The sequence below is a fragment of the Procambarus clarkii genome, chromosome 29 (genome assembly GCF_040958095.1).
Source record: "Procambarus clarkii isolate CNS0578487 chromosome 29, FALCON_Pclarkii_2.0, whole genome shotgun sequence".
Lineage (NCBI taxonomy): Eukaryota > Metazoa > Arthropoda > Malacostraca > Decapoda > Cambaridae > Procambarus > Procambarus clarkii.
Window position 1 is genome coordinate 860,095 of NC_091178.1, and position 18,946 is coordinate 879,040.

General features: G+C 39.4%; 1 protein-coding gene across 33 annotated transcripts in view; it reads right to left on the reverse strand.

Moving 5' to 3' along the window:
• LOC123764935 (microtubule-associated protein futsch) overlaps positions 1-18,946 on the reverse strand; it is a 229,995-nt gene that overhangs the window by 74,274 nt on the left and 136,775 nt on the right. For 30 of the 33 annotated variants that reach the window (XM_069333230.1, XM_069333222.1, XM_069333219.1 and 27 more), the window contains 2 exons: positions 16,169-16,296; positions 11,172-11,450 (listed from right to left, as the gene is read on the reverse strand). In XM_069333230.1, coding sequence (XP_069189331.1) covers positions 11,172-11,450; positions 16,169-16,296 — 407 coding nt within the window. The remainder of the gene's footprint in view (positions 1-11,171; positions 11,451-16,168; positions 16,297-18,946) is intronic. The other 3 variants (XM_069333220.1, XM_069333223.1, XM_069333231.1) reach the window with 3 other exon arrangements.

Genomic DNA, 18,946 nt, shown 5'->3' on the forward strand with positions numbered 1-18,946 from the left:
CAGATATGTAAAACAAAAGCACAGAATGAACATTCCAGCCTTATGGCAATTCAAAATAATAGGAATAATAGGCCGTGAATCTGTGAAGTCACAGCGGGCAAACTGGACCATCTCCCACCCACCACAACAAACCGGCGTGACGCTTGGCGGACCCCTTCCTACCCGAACTTTGTTCGGGTAGCATGACTCCCCAACCCCAATCGGGAAACTGGAAGTTTCGGATAACTAAAGTTCGGAAACCAAGTGGTGCTCTGTATATATAAACAGTGGTCAGTGGTACCTCGCATAACGATCGCCCCAAAAGGCGAACAGATATAAGCCTCCAAAGTTGGAGGCTAGACGCTTGTTGCGGCTAATCTCACCAAAATTCAGAACCTCACAATGATTTTTGGCACTGCCTGCCAGTACACCTATTAAAAAAAAATTGAAAAAAAAAAATCAAAACATTTTTTCTTATAGAAATACCGTATATGCCATTTTTATTGATCTCGGGAAAATTAACAGAAATTTTCTACTAATTAACTGAGGCCATAATCCCATAAAACATATAACTAAATCCTGAACCTCACCTTCCCATAGAAAACTGAAGGCCAAATCCCCAAATTCGAAAAAAGCAACTATTATATTTCGTGTGAATGTCGTTTAATATTATTAAGACAGTGACAAATGTTATTAGACTATTAGTAATAATGTAGGATAGAGAGAGATAGAGAAACAGGGATGGAGGTGTTGGGGGGGGGTATTAGAGGTGATGAAGGTGGAAACGGAGTGAGAAAAAGGGGGAAAACAGATCCATACATATGGGGGTTGGTGGATGGGGGAAGTGGGGATAGAATTGGGGGGAGGGGGGAAAGGGTGGGGGAGGACAAGGGCAGAAGGGTAAACCACATATAAAATGCAGTCAAATCACACTACTGAAAGAAAGAACAATATAAATGATTTGGGAGTGATCATGTCAGAAGGCCTTACTTTTAGAGAACACAGTAAAGTAGTGGTCACAGCTGCAAGATATATGACGAGTTGGATGACACGAACCTTTCAAAGAAGAGATGCAGGCCCAATGATAATTCATTTTAAGACACTAGTTCTCTCTCTAGGGTGGAATATTGTTGCATAATAACAGCTCCATTCAAAGCTAGAGAAACTGATGGCATATAAGACATGCATATGTCTTTTACTGCCTGAATCCACTCAATAAAAACATAGTTATTGGGATTGCTTACGATATTTAAATCTGTATTCTCTTAAGAGTGCAGGCAAGAGAGATATATAATACATTTCAATTGGAAAATATTAGAGGACTGGTGCCAAATATGCACATAGAAATGACCCCTCATGAGAGGAAGAGGCATGATAGGAAGTGCCAATACCTCTGCTAAAAAACAGAGGTGCAATAGGTACACTGAGAGAATTCTATCAGCATTAAGGGCCCAAGACTTTTCAACACTCTCCCTCTACATTTAAGGGGCATAACTAACCAACCTCCCATGGTGTTCAAGACAGAACTTGATCAATACCTCCAAAGGATACCGCATCAATTGGACTGTGATTCATACATCAGGCTACGAGCAGCTGAGTCTAACAACTTGGTTGACTAGCCCACCGACCAGGAGGCTTGATTTGAAACTGACTGCAGGGACATTGATACCCTGAACCAACAACAGGCAGTCAACAAGTAGGTAGATGACTGGTGGTCTCCCAGGAGTTCTTTGTCTTCCAGCTTCAGTCAGAGTAATCTAAGCTGGTTGGTTTAAGCCTCTTGTAGTATTCAACAGAAATATAAGTACATAAGGAATGTCTGATTTTGTATTGTGGATGCAAGACCAATTCCACTGTTGCAATGTATATTGTAGATCAATTTGTGAAGCCTCAGACAGCAGCAGCATTAATCAAATCCACCATGAAATTAGGCATTCTGAAATATTTTAATTGTGTGAAGCATTACCATAAGTTATAATCATGGATTATATCTCTCAGCTTCAGACACAAGTTGCTTAGATGGTTGGCCTGAGCTTGAACTCTGGGCTTCTCTTCTTTTCAGGTTTTCCCAAGCTGTTCACTTCAAACCCCAGAATACAGTAGTGGATGTTTCAGCAATTCTTGCCTGCAAATGTGCAGTTCTGTGACAATTTCAAGAGTTTGTATAGATGGTTTACCTACTCCCACCTCTTCTTTTTCTGAAGGATGCTCATACATGCCAAAGCCTCCTTTCGTCCATTATCAAAGGTGTTTCAGCTGAAGCCATAGATATGTGCTTCTTTTCTGGGTGATATATTTAGAGAGGTTTCTGAACAGTCGCTTGTTCAAGGTAGAGGTTCTGTTGGGCAGGTTCCTCCCACAGGTCAGTTCTGAGCCTACTGCCCTCTTTACATACTGTACTTGAGTGCGTGGGCAGCACCCATTTCTGAAAATTTCGGAGAAGTCAAGAAATTGCTAGTCTTGATCAGTTTGTGTGCCCTCTCTTGGTGGGTATCAATCATGATGACTGTAATGGGCAGTGGTGGATCTTATGCTCTGGTTTTCCCAGCATCTCTCTGCTGGAAAGGAATTCTTAACCCTGCTTTCTTTGGTACTGCTTTGCAATGCAGGCAAGTACATTTCCATTTGAAATGTCTTAATTCCTTTTTTTGTTTTTGTAGGCCCAACTAAGGTAGCAACCCAGGGGTTAGTGTTGGTGTTGCCACCTGTTGGTAGGTTGCTTGGTTAACCAAGCAGATGATGAGTTGTTCTGAAGCCTTCCTCAGTAGTCACCTGTAATGTCAAGTGATGATTTGGTATTATTTTGAATAAATTTTGGAAGTACTGCTGATGGACATTCTGGGTTGGACAAAGATTATCTCCCTAGCTCTTCATATGACCTTGAAAGGGCATTTAATAAGATTCATGTGGCACCAGTGCCTGACAATTCATGGATTCTGTTTATGACACAGCAGATTCTTACTTTTGGAGGCACCCAAGTGTGTCTTCTCAGAAAGTAGCTGCTCACATTGACTCAAAGCCTGATATTCTTAATGTATGTTACAGTAAAACAAAAATAAAATGTTGCATGCAATGATAATATAAAGCTTTAAATTAACCAAGAAACAAACTGACAAGCAATTACTTTATTTAGAGTAATTAGATGTTAAAATATAGAATAACTAATATAAAAACTTTAAAATATATACTTTCATTATATCTTTATTAATATAGTAATATCATTATCTCTTTTCTTTAATAAATTCTACAACCAAATAAATTATAAATAATTTAATGTTAGTTAAATCATATTAGTAGCTCCCTCTCATTAAAATGTTTAACCTCATGTATCAGTAACAGAGGAATATACAATATTAGCTGAATATAAATTAATTTATGTTGGAAGTTTCAAAAAGAGATCTTGGTACTGCATTTTGTTTTCTTCTAATGCCATTAGTGCACAAAGCAATCACCTCTCCTTAACCTGGACAGATCAACTTAACTAATGCATCTACCTCCTGAGAAAATTACTGCATGCTAATTCTGTTTAGAGGTAATCCAGTTTCAATAAAGATACTTTACAACTCTGAATATGAAGCACCTATTTGATATCCTAGTACACCCCAGCCCCACCATAACACAATGAGTCATACCATAAAAATCCTTCACTGTCATCCTTTTCCATCACATACTTTCTTTACTTCACCAGCCAGGCACCAACAACAGCTTCACTATGGTGTTACATGAGGAACGCACTACCAGCCAGGCACCAACAACAGCTTCACTATGGTGTTACATGAGGAACGCACTACCAGCCAGGCACCAACAACTGCTTCACTATGGTGTTACATGAGGAACGCACTACCAGCCAGGCACCAACAACTGCTTCACTATGGTGTTACATGAGGAACGCACTACCAGCCAGGCACCAACAACTGCTTCACTATGGTGTTACATGAGGAACGCACTACCAGCCAGGCACCAACAACAGCTTCACTATGGTGTTACATGAGGAACACACTACCAGCCAGGCACTAACAACAGCTTCACTATGGTGTTACATGAGGAATGCACTACCAGCCAGGCACCAACAACAGCTTCACTATGGTGTTACATGAGGAATGCACTACCAGCCAGGCACCAACAACAGATTCACTATGGTGATATTGAGGAACACATAACCATCTCTCTGCCAGTCACTGTGTCAGATTTGAATTCAAATAGTGATTAATTAGTCAGAGACAGGACCATGGGGATGTTGATCCACAGAAACAATAAAAGGTTACCAATGAAAGGTATATTATTATTGTTCAATGGAAATTCTTCTACACAAAGTTGCATCATTACTTCTACATATTCTCCTTATGGAAGTTGAGGAAAGAAAGGTGGGTTCTGATCGAGCATTTCACGACTGAGGTTGCTAGCTGGCTGGCTGGCAGAGAACCCTGGGTGGACAGAATACCATCTAGTAATGTAATTAATGTAATTACCTAAGTGTAGTTACAAGATGAGAGCTCTGCATGTGGTGTCCAGTCTTCCCAGCACTTTCTGTCATAAAACGCTTTGAAACTACCAACGGTTTTGGCCTCCACCATCTTCTCACTTAACTTGTTCCATCCGCTTACCATGCTGTTTGCAACGGTGAAGCTTCATATTTCTTCGGGAACTTTATTTAGTTAGTTTAAATGTATGACCTCTTGTTCTTGAAGTTCCAGGTCTCGGGAATTCTTCCTCATAAATTTTGCCAATTCCCATTACTCTTTTGAACATAGTGATCATACCACCTCTTTTTTTTTCTTCTATATTCTATTTTTTGCATATTTAATGCCTCTAACCTCTCCTCTTAGCTCTTGTCTTTCAGTTCCAGAAACCATTTGCTTGCATATCTTTGCACCTTTTTCAGTTTGTTGATGTGCTTCTTAAGATATGGGCACCATACAACTGCTGCATTTTCCAATTTTGGTCTCAAAAAGGTCAAGAACAGTTTCTTTAGTATTTCATCATCTATGCATTTAAAAGCAATTCTGAAATTGGAAAGTGTAGCATAGGTTTCTTGCACAATGTTCTTTATGTGGTACTTGTGTGACAGTTTTCTATTTAAAACCAACCCAAATCTCTTTCTGTATCAGAATTTTTTAAAACTTTTCATATAATTTGTAGGTTGTGTGTGGTCTATTTTCACATTTGTTCACATTAAAGTCCATTTGCCAAGTGGTTCTCCATACACTTATTTTATCCAGGTCTTCTTGATAGGCATGACAATTGTTTAAGTTTCATATCTTCCCTAGTATCTTAGCATCAGCAGCAAACAAGTTCATATTCTTCTGTATTCATTCTGTTAGGTCATTTATGCATATAATGAACATTACCTGTGCAAGAACTGAACCCTGTGGACCTCCACTTGTGAGATTTTTCCAGTCCGATACAGTGCCTCTGGTTATTGCCCTCATTTTTCTGTCAGTTAGAAAATTTTTCATCCAAGTTAGAAGACTCCCTAGTTTTCAGTATGTTCCAGTTTCCAGAACAACCTCTTTTATTAGACTGTCAAAAGCCTTTTTTATGTCCAGAAAATTGAAGTCAACCCAATCATTTCTTTCCTGTAAAATCTCTGTGGTTCTATTATAGAAACTAAAAAAATATTTGCACAGCATCTTTCAGGTCAAAAACCTGTCTGTTATGATGTAATTTTTCTCCAGGTATTCTACTTATTTGGTTGTAATTATTTTTTCCAATATTTTGACTACTACACTTGTCAATGATAGAGGTCTGTAACCAACGGGGTCTTCCCCGTTCCCCTCCAAAGGATACCTGATCAACCAGGCAGTGACTCATACATCAGGCTGCGAGCAGCCGCGTCCAACAGCCTGGTTGATCAGTCCAGCAACCAGGAGGCCTGGTCGACGACCAGGCCACGAGGACGCTAAGCCCCAGAAGCACCTCAAGGTAAGGTTCCCTGCTATCACTTCTGTAGATTGGAACTACGTTAGCTTTTTTCCATACACAGTATCTGTCAGGACTCTCGTACACAGATATGCCTGAAAAATTAATTGAAGTGGAATGCTGAGCTCAGGTGCATAATCCCTGAGAATCCAAGGTTAAACTCCATCTGGGCCACCTGCATTGTTCTTACTTAGCTCCTTCAGCACTTTTTTCCACTTCGTCTCTAGACACCTCTATGTGCTCTATGTTGTTCCCTGGAATTATTGTTGTATCTGGTTGTCTGAAAATTTAATTTTGCACAAGAACACTTTGGAACTGCTCGTTTAATGTTTCATACACTGCCTTTTCATTTTCTGTGAACCTGTTTCTCATTTTCAACCTCTGAATTTTATCTTTACCTGCAATTTGCTCTTAATAAATTTATATAATAAGCCTAGTTGTTTTATATTTGTCCACTGTCCCTTTCTAAAAAATTCTCAATCATATGAGCACTATATTGATTCTATTTTTGTGTCTTTTGGTCTCTGGCCCTCTTGCCATTTATGGTGAACCAATCCTGTTTCCTACATCTGCATCTGTTTTGGTATAAATTTGTTTTTGCCTTTATCATATACTTCCCAAAACTTGACATACATCTCATTACTTCCTTGCCTAACAGTAAGGCTTTCCAATTAAATTCATTAAAGAACGTTCTAAGTTCCCCATAGTGTCCTTCCCTGTAATCAGGTTTTTCGATTGCTTCATTTTCCTCATTCTCTTCTAGATTATAATACACTGTGTATTTTATTTCCAAAAGGACATACTGTAGTCACATTTGCCAAAGGAGATAAGGTACTGAATGTCAAATATCTCTTCCTCTTACCTGGTGAATATCAAATCCAGTATTGAAGGAACATTCCCTTTCCTCATCCTCGTAGCTTCTTTAATGTGTTGATAAATGAATGTTTCCAGGATGAGGTTTATGAATCTACAGGTGCAAAAGTCCTCCATTCTTGCTTTGTAGGCTTCTCAGTCAACGGATTTCAAGCTGAAGTCACTGAGTCCCAGCAGTCATGATCTATCTTTATCCACTCCTACTAAAAGCTCTCTCTTGATTGTTATGAGGTCCTCTCATTTGTTGTACAGCTCCTCCTTTGTCAATGTGTTGCATGGCAGTGTACTGCAGGCATTTATGATTTATGATCATCCTGATTACAGTTCTCCAGTGCTATTATGTCAACTTCTTGTGGATTGGCAATAATTATTTTGCTTACCTTTAGGTGTTCTTTCACCAGAATGGAGAAGGCCTCTAATTTTCCTAATTTTTCTATCTCGTCTCCAAAATGAGTATCCCCTCAGTAATATCAAGTATCAAGTAATTACCTAAGTGTAGTTACAGGATGAGAGCTACGCTCGTGGTGTCTCGTCTTCCCAGCACTCTTTGTCATTTAATGCTTTGAGACTACTGACGGTCTTGGTCTCCACCACCACCTCACCTAACTTGTTCCAACCGTCTGTGTGTGGCAGCCAGTGAGTATTTTCCTCCTCCAGGCCTATGCTTTTGGCTTCCCAATGACTCTTGTCCTTGCATAATTCTTTCATTTACTCTTCAAGAGCTGATATCTTGCTACTCAAGTGGTCATTACTTTCTCTCAAATTTCTGATTATTTTCACAAGATAGTTTACAATAATTTCTTATTTTGCCAACTTGTTGTGCAGACCACTGATACTAATACTATCCTTATTAAAGTCGCCAAAAGTCAAGCTCTTTTGTTGTTTTTCTACTTGCCAGTTGCCATCTTGGTTTTTCGTCATCTGCAACTGTTTACTCTGGCAACTTTTACTCATCTAATTCTTGCATTGACTTTGCACCTTTGTTTTATCTCAGAAATTTTTCAAATTCACTAGACATTTAAGTCTCTTAGGACACCACTCATGATCATCAACCTGTCCTACAATATGTAGGCCTTTGAATTATTCTGGAACTCCTCTGATGCAGGTGATATTTGCAGGCAAGTTGGCCTGTGTTGCCTGAATGTCAAATACAGTGCTAGGCGGGTGGATCATGACTGGGATGTTTACTCTGCAGCAACAATTGCTCGTCATGTTTTCTTTTAGGTCACTAATTTTCTTCAAGCAGTCACTTGTTTTGATGCACTTATAATTTCTGAGGGATCTGTCTAATTAACCAAAGCCTCCTAGCATTACATAAGTAATGAAGAAATATGACATATTTACTCATTATAATATTGGTGATGATTCTAGAACATGAGAAAACATTTTTACTCTGAAATAAAATCTTTTTAATGAAATGAGACAAAACCAGGTGGCAGCTGACGCCATAGGAAGTCGACGATCCAAGTGACAATGTTGTGGCTTTGGATAATTATATGGACACAATTTTGTTATAAAGTATCATTTCAGGGTAAAAATATGTTTTTTCATGTTCTACATTCAGCACCAACATTATAGTGAGTAAATATACCTTATTACATTTCTTCATTACTTACATAATGCTAGGAAACTTTGGGTACCTTTGGGTAATTAGATGGACTGTTTTCTGGTGGGTTTTCCTTGGTTTTGGGTTCATCTTATTCCCAAGCTTCCTTCACCATGTAGAGAAAGCCAGATTCTGATCCTGGTTTCAGTAGACTCAGGTAGCCTCAAAGGCCCAATGCAATTCCCCAAAGGCTTGTCAGCCACAGTGCTATAACAACAGAAATCTGAGGATGACCTCTCAGAAAATATAATCTGATGGAAATTACTCTTCAAGACAAAATGATGATAAAGGCTTTCACCACACCCCCCCCCCCTCTAGAATCCAAATTTACTCTGACAAATCTTAATTGTGAAGGGAAGATGAAGTGAGTAGATTTGATCAGTTGTTTAAAGGAATCTGTTATATGGAAGGCGCTCTGCATAGTATTGGAGTTCAACCTTTTATTTTTTTGCAATTGTTAATGAAGAATTAACACTTTCCTTTTTAACACGGGCTGACCTGCATTGCATTGCAAGATAGGGCGGGCATTGCCTGTGAGCACACAACCAAATGTTAAACTCTTTCACTCACAATGTTTATACTTAACCACTGAACTGCGCAACGTGCCTGCAGGCGCCCGACGGGGGGTGCGCAACGCGCCTCCGGGACCTTAGATTTTTAGCGTATGATTCAAAACTCCCGCGACTACATGGAGGTTCACATCAGCTTCCTCAGGGCTCTTGTAAACAGACTCCATTTAAAAAAAAAAAATCATGGGCAACATTCCCGGGTGTGAGAGCTTCAGTACTGAGTGAGCAACCAAGGCTGGCGCATGCAGCATGAGCTCACGGCACTGCTGTTCAGCTTGTGACCACACCATTGCCTAATAATGTCAAAATATATATATAACTGGCATTATTTAGCCATGATAATATTACATAAGAGCCTGAGTGTGATAATGACTGTGTACAATGTTCAAATATCAGTGAATCAATGCTGCTCACGATGTTCACAGTGCTAGCCACAGCACCACAGCATTATTTCGTCCATCTAGGAATCTTCATACGACTTCTTATGTTACTTTATAAAATAAACTCATGTTTAATTATTCATTTACAGGATTTAGTGACCAGAATTGTGATAATAGCAGGATTGTGGTGATAATTAGCATTGTGCATAGTATTGTAGGAGGAGGAAGTTTGGTGGGGGAGGGAGGGAGGGAGGGAGGGAGGGAATCCAGAAAGCTTCACTATGTGTGGCAGCCACTCTTGTTTTGCTCACCATACTAGCTTAGTGGTTCGCTATGGTGAACACATATGTACATGGGTATATACAATGTGTGTATATAGTGGAATAACAGGAACAGGAGTATGTTGGGAGGAGCCACTTTGGTGAGGGAGGTGGCGTCGTACTCTTCACTTAGTGCAATGGAGGAGTGGATATTCCAGAAGGAGAAGGCTTATGGGCCTGGTTGCCCATCACATGAGTCTGAAAGGATGAAGGAGAGGCAGGTTTATCTATAACAAAGCCAAAGAAAGCCTTCACATCCAAATGTTCCCACCCCACCACGAAGCCCAACAAGGTAGGCAGATGCAGAGCATATACTCCAGTGGTAGTAGGGAGAGTATATGCACGTCACCATTGAGGAGCACATCAGGGACCAATAGTGGTAGTCTCCTCAAGGCCCACTTCACTAATTCAACTAAACAATCTGACAGATTCAGTCAGGTTCCCGCACGAGGCAGAAACATTTGGGCAAAAGTTTCTTTCACCCTGAATGCCCCTGTTACCTAGCAGTAAATAGGTACCTGGGAGTTAGTCAGCTGTCACGGGCTGCTTCCTGGGGGTGGAGGCCTGGTCGAGGACCGGGCTGCGGGAACACTAAAAAGCCCCGAAATCATCTCAAGATAACCTCAAGAAGGTTGCACTGAAACTCCAGTTTTCCCTAACCCCCACCAAAGAAGTGCATTGCCTCCCATACACATTACATAGGCCAAAAAAGGGATTTCACAAGTCAGTTTCAACTGCCCTTCCTCTTATTCATACTTATTCTTAGATTATTACTTCCTCTTGTACATACTTACTCTTTAATTCAAGTGTGAGTTTTGTGCATACAGTATTAATTCACACTTTTATACATATTCATCCATTCCTATTTCTCTTTGCTCATACTTATTCTTACGTTTCATTTTATTTTGCGCATATCCATTATTTATTTTTGCAAAAATGTGTTTCACTATATAAGAGCCTAATCAACAAATAGAAATTTTCATGGTTGTCGAGTCTTCAAAACTTGTAAAGAGAAAATGGTCATTTGAAGAAATGTGTGTGTAGAAAATTCTACATATGCCACTTCAACATAAATGTAATAAAAAATATGCGCAAAATAATGAGCTGATAATAATGGCTCCATGACGATGACACTAACATGTCAAAATAATGATGACGATATCAATTGCTGCATAACCAATTAAAATTTATTTTCAATACCTAGAGCATTAATGTACAGTATTACAGAAAATAATATTGCAGACCGTGGATTTTATATATATTAATAATCTTATGGATAAGAGATTATTATAGGGTACAAAGAGGTTTAAATACATTGTTGGCTGGTCCTGCAGTTGTGTGGGATGGCCAGGCTGAGTAGTACCAGGCACTGTTACAGCTGGAATTCGTGTGGGTTACAACATGAGGCAGAAGGTTCCAAAGACAACTACAATCACAAGGACAAAACACGATGACTATAAGCTACGGAAGGCAGAGGGAATCTGAGTCTGATGGGTTGTATAATAAACAACCATGAAAAAATTACCCGAAGCTTGCACACCGCACAGTTAATTGCCATGCAACGTTTGGGCAAATGCGCCTTAACTAGTTCTTCAGCAACCTTGTCCTCTCCATCACGTGGAGGTGTGATGCGGAAAGCTTTCCTCCGCTTCTTGTCTTCTCTTTTAGCGCGCTCCTCATAGGTGGCAAAGAACTTAAAGCGGTTGACAAGAGAAGAATTTTCAATGGATACTTCATCATCCTCGTTGCCGTCCTCTAATTGTTCACCATGCACCTGCGAAGTGAAATTGCGAATGCGCTTGCCCTGCAACACACCAGCAACACTGACTGGTTAGATCTGCATCCTGCTCCATTGTGTCCTGTGTGTGTGTGTATTTTTCCTGGGAGACTTATTATTTACATCTATACTACAGAGATTTAATACAAAAATCTACAAAAACAATTGAACTCTACAGACAAGCTTTTAATACTATTATACAGAAAAAGTTAAACTAAGTGAAACAGTCAAACCTTGTATGTATTTTAATTCCTTCCCTGTGTGAATCATAAGTTTCAAATAATTAAGCTTAAATGGAGACCATTATATTTACCAACAAGAGTTTCAAGAGATCTTAGCATGCACAGAACCTGTTGGCGCATATAATTTTCCCATACTGATTTTAAAAGAATTGCACCACCTGATTTATCTGTCCTCAACAGCCTTATGTAAACAATAAGATTTCTTCCCAGATTTCTTAGAACAATCTTAAATGAGAGAAGCAAATTTCCTTAATTTTTTCTTCACTCATGTAAGCCATTACTGTTTTTCCAAATGAAAATTATTAACATTACTCTGACATTAAATTCTATTTCTACAGAACAAAAAGCTTCCAAACATTGAACCATCTACGTACTTTACTATGGCTAAATGAGATAACTGAGACAACACTACAATTTCACCCAAACACATTTTCAAGTGCACTAAAGGCCTCCTATAAGTGACACTTTTAGAGTACTTGAAAATAACTTAAGGTCAGTATTTAGACCATCAAAAATGGATTTTCTTTTACAAAATACAAATCATTTCACACATAAATCAATAGTTACAAAACTATTGTACTCAGTTTTTTTTATATATATACATATCTTTTTGACATAACTTTTTTGAACTACCAGTGATAACAGTTTATGTACTGTATGAGCTCGCTTATCCAAAACCCACTGATCCGAATATTTGTGTTATCTGGAAAAAATCGCAGCCGGATATTTTTCTGGCCCTCTACCGAACTTTCGTTGGGGCAGGACTACGACCTTAATGCAAGATTACGATATCATGACCCTTAATGCAAGATTACAATATCATAGTGGAAGAGATTATTACTTCAGGTTATTATCTCAGCCACTAGCATATCTGTGTTTTGTTGTTAGCTCTTTGGGTAACTCATCATAGACTAATGCAAGTACAAGGAGCAATTGCAGGTCCTCTGCGAGAACCCAGTCATTACACCCATAATTTTATGCAGACTCCATTTTACAGTATCTTCTTGATTTACAGATCTACATGGCTATACCCAACTCATTAAATCTGGGGATCTGCTATACCCGGAGGTCTTAAAATGTTGGTAACTTATTAAATTATATTCAGGAGAGTACGAGGTCAATGACTGTAAATAAGGCTCCAGTTACTGATCTTAAAATCAGCTGTTAGAATTGTTGAGCCGGTAAATCAGAGGTCCTTAAAGCGAATGAATATTGTATCTCCAATTTCACAATTAAACTACATTATAGCTCTGGTCTTGAATATATCTTCCCTTGTTCCAAAGAAGTGTTCCCAACAATTCAGTTTCTTGCAAGCTATTAAAAGTGTCACGAATTGCCTATTTTCACAAGCTCAGTAATTTGTACATACTGTATGCAGCTTGCTTCATATAAGTAAAATCAGCTGAGTGAGAAGAAATGGGATTGAGCTATAAGAAATTCTGTCTATATGCTGCTTCATTCCCTCATTTAATAAATTAAGAAAGCGATTATTTATTCTTCAAGTTCTAGATCAAAAGAAAGAATACTGTATATACATATATGAGTAAAATATTTATATGACTTAGCCGACAGAACAAATATAAAAAAAACTTCCAATCCTTTTGTTATGCCATCACATAATAATGCTCAAATATAAAAATGACCTGAATCACAAGGTTTGACTGCATAATGTGTGTTAATTTCTTAAAAGTGTGTAAGTGATCAGATGACAGCTCCTCAGCAACACCTGTGAAAAACTCTTGCAAGATCACTTCACAATATTATTTGAAAAGCAATAAATGAAAGAAGAAGTGAAGTACTCATACCAATTCTAGCTATAATAAAATACTAAAATAGAGAAATGGAGAGAATACACAAATTTTAATTATGAAGGATATTCCAACATATCATATATTTTTAAGTTACTGGAAATTTTAACTTTTTGGTTTTTGAAAAAAGCCAGCATTAAATGTAATGAAACGCCATATTCTGGGTTGAGACCCTTTGACTCCCTGCAGATATCGGACTGATATTTGCCATATTTGTCTAGAGCATCAGTTACTGGAGTCCGTATGCCTACAAGGAACCACGAGCCAGAACCTGGTTCCCTCAGAAAGGCAAAGGGAGCAATGGCTTATGAACACTCCACTGTTTGAGAGTATTGTCATGTCTGCCATCGACCAGGGGGTATCATAGAAAGGTAGGCGAACCATTACAAGCCCCAACTGGTAAAACATTGCAACCAAAGACCGAACAGAGGCTAAGAGCGCGTGTTGGGGACCCCACCCCACCCCTTCCAAGAATTGTTGGGTTTTTAATACTGTATGTACTCAGCAAATATCTGAGTATCTGAGTAGATACTCAATACTCTGAAGCCTGACAGATGAGTGGACAGTGCTTCGGATTTGTAGTCATGAGGTTCCGGGTTCGATCCCCGGTGGAGGCAGAAACAAATGGGCAACTTCTTTCACCCTGATGCCCCTGTTCACCTATCAGTAAATAGGTACCTGGGAGCCAGACAGCTGCTACGAGCTGCTTCCTGGGGGTGTCCTTAAAAAGCATCTACCAGGAAGGCTTTGCAGTTGGGGAAGGGTGCCACATACACTGGGAAGCCCCAAGACCAAGCCGACACAAAGAGGTCCACATTCGGGCACCCAAACTTCCGGCAAAGCCAACTGAAGGAGTCAGCGTCAACCATCCACACCATGGACAGAGGAATGAGCTGAGACGTTGAACAATGTTATAAACACTCCACTGTTTGAGAGCAAGTGCACTCTCAAACCTGAGTCCACCAGGACATTGGACACCTCTTGGATGTGAACAGCACAGAGAGCTAAACCCCAAAAACTTAGCAGATGAGCCACTTGAAACAACCAGCCCCCAAAGAGCTGTGGACTGAAGCGACCGCCGCCATTTCAGACAATAAACCACCAAGGCACAGTCCGAATGGAGTCAGATCACAGAGCCCTGAGCAAGCCAAATCTGCCACAGCAAGAGCCACACAGCCATGAACTCCCGCGCCACACAGCCATGAACTCCCGTGCCACACAGCCATGAACTCCCGCACATGCTGTGAGCCCGACAGACCCCAAAGACCCTGACCAGCCTGGTGAGCACTGTTCACAAAACCCCAGCCGAGGGGTGAGGTGTTCATGAACACATAGAGTGAAGGAATGGGTAGGCGCCAAGGCACTGAACCCTGAAATACCCAAAGAGGAAGCCGGAGATGCAGCAACCGATGCAAGGACCCCGGGTGACGAACCCAGCAAGAGTGGTGGAAGGGACTGATCCAAAGGAACCAGAAAAGTCTCCGAAGCCAAACCCGACCCAGCGGGAAAACCAGCAAGGCAAAGTTCAAAATTCCGCACAGCTGCTCGAGCAACCGACGCGTGACCCAGGACCCCTCCAAGAACAGCCGAAGGCGGGACCGCAGCCGGAGCAACGCAGCAGGAGGAAGGGACCCAGACCAGGACCAGCCAAATCTAAACTTAGGACGGAACCAAATGGGACTTCCTCCAGTTCACCAGGAAGCCGAACCTGGCGATCTGGTTAAGAACCAAATCCCTTGCGAGCAGACAAGTAACTATACTTACTCTCAAACAGTGGAGTGTTCATAAGCCATTGCTCCCTTCACCTCTTTGAGGGAACCAGGTTCTGGCTTGTGGTTCCTGGTAGGCATATGGACTCCAGTAACTGATGCTTTAGACTAATATTGCGGATATCAGTCCGATAGCTGCAGGGAGCGACAGGGCTCCACCCAGAAATGACTATTTTATCACTCATAAATATAAATATGATCAAAGAAACATTAATATAAAGGCACATTAATGCTTACATTTAAGTTTCTTCAGCAGCACTCATTATATGAAACATGCAACGAGTTACCTAAATAGCTGACCACCTCAGCTACTGCATTTTAATATGTAGTGACTTTTCAAGAATTATAAAGTTGGTTATTCCTCAATGTTTATCAAATGAGATAACAAAAATTTGATTTAAAAATAGTTATCAAATACTGTAATTAAAGATAAGTAATAATCTAAAATCTAAAGCTACCAAAGATAATGATGAGTCTGGCAAGAAAGGTGAAATTTTCCTTATTTAAAAACATTTAATTTTGACCCAACATATTTTGAGAATGTCTAGACATAAAATGTGTGTTTGTATGTAACACAAACTGGAACAAATCTTCTGACACTATGAATTTCTCAGATCCAATTGGGTTTAAACACTGAAATGATTTGGTGTTTAGCATTACCATTACTGTGAAAATTGTCAAAAGTTCTGAACTGTTCTAAATGTAGGAAAGGCATGAAATCTTTCAAGACCAAACTATAAGTTATTCCTGAAGACATCTTGCTAAACCCATGAGAAGACAAATTATTGCAGAATACTTGGAGTTCTTTTGTAAACTTTTATCAACAACCAAATTCCTGCATGCTGTGACATACAGTAAAATTCACTGAATTTGATATTTGTGTTCAGGTTGGAAATGAAGAAAAAGGACATCATGAAGTAACTTACATCTCGTGATAACCTATTTTCCTTTCTTGCTTGTGCAGAGGAACGAGGGCGCATGACTGGCTCACTGCCTTCTTCTGACACTGCTGAATCTATCTTCTTGAATAAGTTACGAGCTTTGCTAGCTGTTTCTGAAATATTATGATATCATATTTAATAATCAAATTATAATATATTTAATAATATTTAATTTAAAAGTTCTTTAACTACAATGAACTATAGATATAATATCTTAGTATAGTATTTGTTTCAACCATTGTAATTAGGAAATTAACAAAATGTTATAAAGTCTCAATAACTTTTAGCTAACCATCTGGTGAGATTTAATTTTTCTTAATTTAAATGGCGAGTCTCAAGAAATTGCCAGTTTTGCCCAGTATGTCTAGTTCCCATCAGAAAGACTATTCCTTTGATAAACTGCTCATAGTCTGACATAAATCTGAGCCTGGTTGATTAGGTAGCCTTTAGTGTTTATCAAGTTCCCAATTGAAAACCATAAGAGACTAGCTAGTTATGCCACATGTTTCACCCTAGTGTGCAGAAAAAAAATTCCTGTATCAAAAGAGAGTATTATTTGTGCGTCAAGCTTGAATGGTCCCCAAGCTAACATGCATCAGAAAACTCTTTACCCCTGAAGGATTCTGATGCATGTTAGCTTGGGGACCATTCAAGTTTGATGTACAAGTGATACATGTGTGGCCCCAGCATGATGAAGTGATTTGATGAAATATCTAAGTCCAAAATGGTCACCAAGAGCTGTCGGGAATTGGGTTAAGTATCAGAAGACTTTCAATTCTTTTCTACAGTCCGTGTAGCCTAGCGATACAGTATTGGACACGCCAAGGGACATGGAGCCCTGGCTGTCCAGGTTTGAATCCTTCAGGGGTAAAGAGTTTTCTGATGCATATATATATTATATATATGAAAATTACTTTGGGGCAATGGAGCAACTTGCGATCTGACTGGGGCATTATGAGTGTGAATGCCCTTACCACAGGCCCAAGTGTGGCCTATTGGCTAGAAAACCCTGATTGAGCCCCAGTTTGGGGCCTCCAAAACTTCCTAACTACTACGAACTACAAGAGTTAGGACTACTATCTTAGTTCTACTGCTAAGTTAGTTCTGCTACAAGTTAGACCTACTATGAACTACTACAAGAGATAAAGAAAAATTCAAAATATTTTTTCATGTATGCAAAATCAAAATCTAAAACTTCCACCAGTATTGGACCTTTAATTACAACTGAAGGTACGTACACAGAGGACAACAAAGAACTTAGTGAAATTCTAAGAAGCCAGTATGAGGCAATGTTTAGCACACCAATAAACAACATGAAAGGCGATGAGTCACAATAAAGTGGCTGAAGTATGTTGACCAGACCAGACACTAGAAGTTGAAGGGACGACGACGTTTCGGTCCGTCCTGGACCATTCTCAAGTCGATTGTGATGAGGACAGGTAGGGACAGGCAATAAATTGCCTGTCCCTAGGTTTCAAATCATCTAGGTTTCTTATCTTCCCTATTATCTTAGCATCATCAGCAAACATGTTCATATAATTCTGTACTCCAACTGGTAGATTGCTTATGTAGACAATGAACATTACCGGTGCAAGAACTGAACCATGTAGTGCTCCACTCGTGACATTTCTCCAGTCAGATACATTGTCTCTGATTACGGCCCTCATTTTTCTGTCAGTTAGGAAAGTTTTCATCCATGTTAGAAGCTTACCTGTCATTCCTCCAATATGTTCCAGTTTCCAGAACAACCTCTTATGTGGAACTTTGTCAAAAAACTTTATTAGGTCCAGATAGATGCAGTCAATCCAATCATCTCTTTCCTGTAAAATCTCTGTGGCTCAATCATAGAAACTGAGTAGTTCGTTACACAGGATCTTCCAGATCGAAAACCATATTGTCTGTCTGTTATTATATCGTTTTTCTCCAGGTGTTCTACCCATTTAGTTTTAATTAATTTTTCAAATATTTTGACTATTGCACTTGTCAATGATACAGGTCTATAACTGAGGGGGTCATTTTGCCACTTTTGTAGATTGGAACTATGTTAGCCTTTTTCCACACATCAGCTACAACTCCTGTACACAGGAATGCCTGAAAAATCAGTTGAAGTGGAATGCTGAGCTCAAGTGCACATTCTCTCAGAACCCAAGGTGAAACTCCATCTGGACCAACTGCTTTGTTCTTACTTAGCTCCTTGAGCGTTTTTCCACTTTGTCTCTAGACACCTCTATGTGCTCTATGTTGTTCTTTGGAATTCTTATTGTGTCTGGTTCCCTGAAGATTTCATTTTGTAAAAACACACTTTGGAACTTTTCGTTTAATGTTTCACACATTTGCTTTTCATTTTCCATGAATCTATTTGCCATTTTCAACCTCTGAATATTATCCTTTACCTACAATTTGTTGTTTATGAATTTATAGAATAGACCTGGTTCTGTTTTATATTTATCTGCAATCCCTTTTTCAAAATTTCTTTCTGCCTCTCTCCTCACTGCCATGTAGTTGTTTCTCGCATCTTTGTAGTGCTGGTATGTTTGGGGGTTGGCCTCTTCCTGTATTGATTCCATTTTCGTGTCTTTTAGTCTCTGGCCCTCTCACAATTTCTTTTGAACCAATCCTGTTCTTTCAACTTCCCTGTGCACAGTTGATTTTATTTTATTTTATTTTTTGAGCTAAGGATCATGTGGAATGATTTCAAGTGTCTTGAAATCTTGAGGTGCACATGATGCTGCCACCTGATAGTGGGAAAGTAGGGTGCAGATA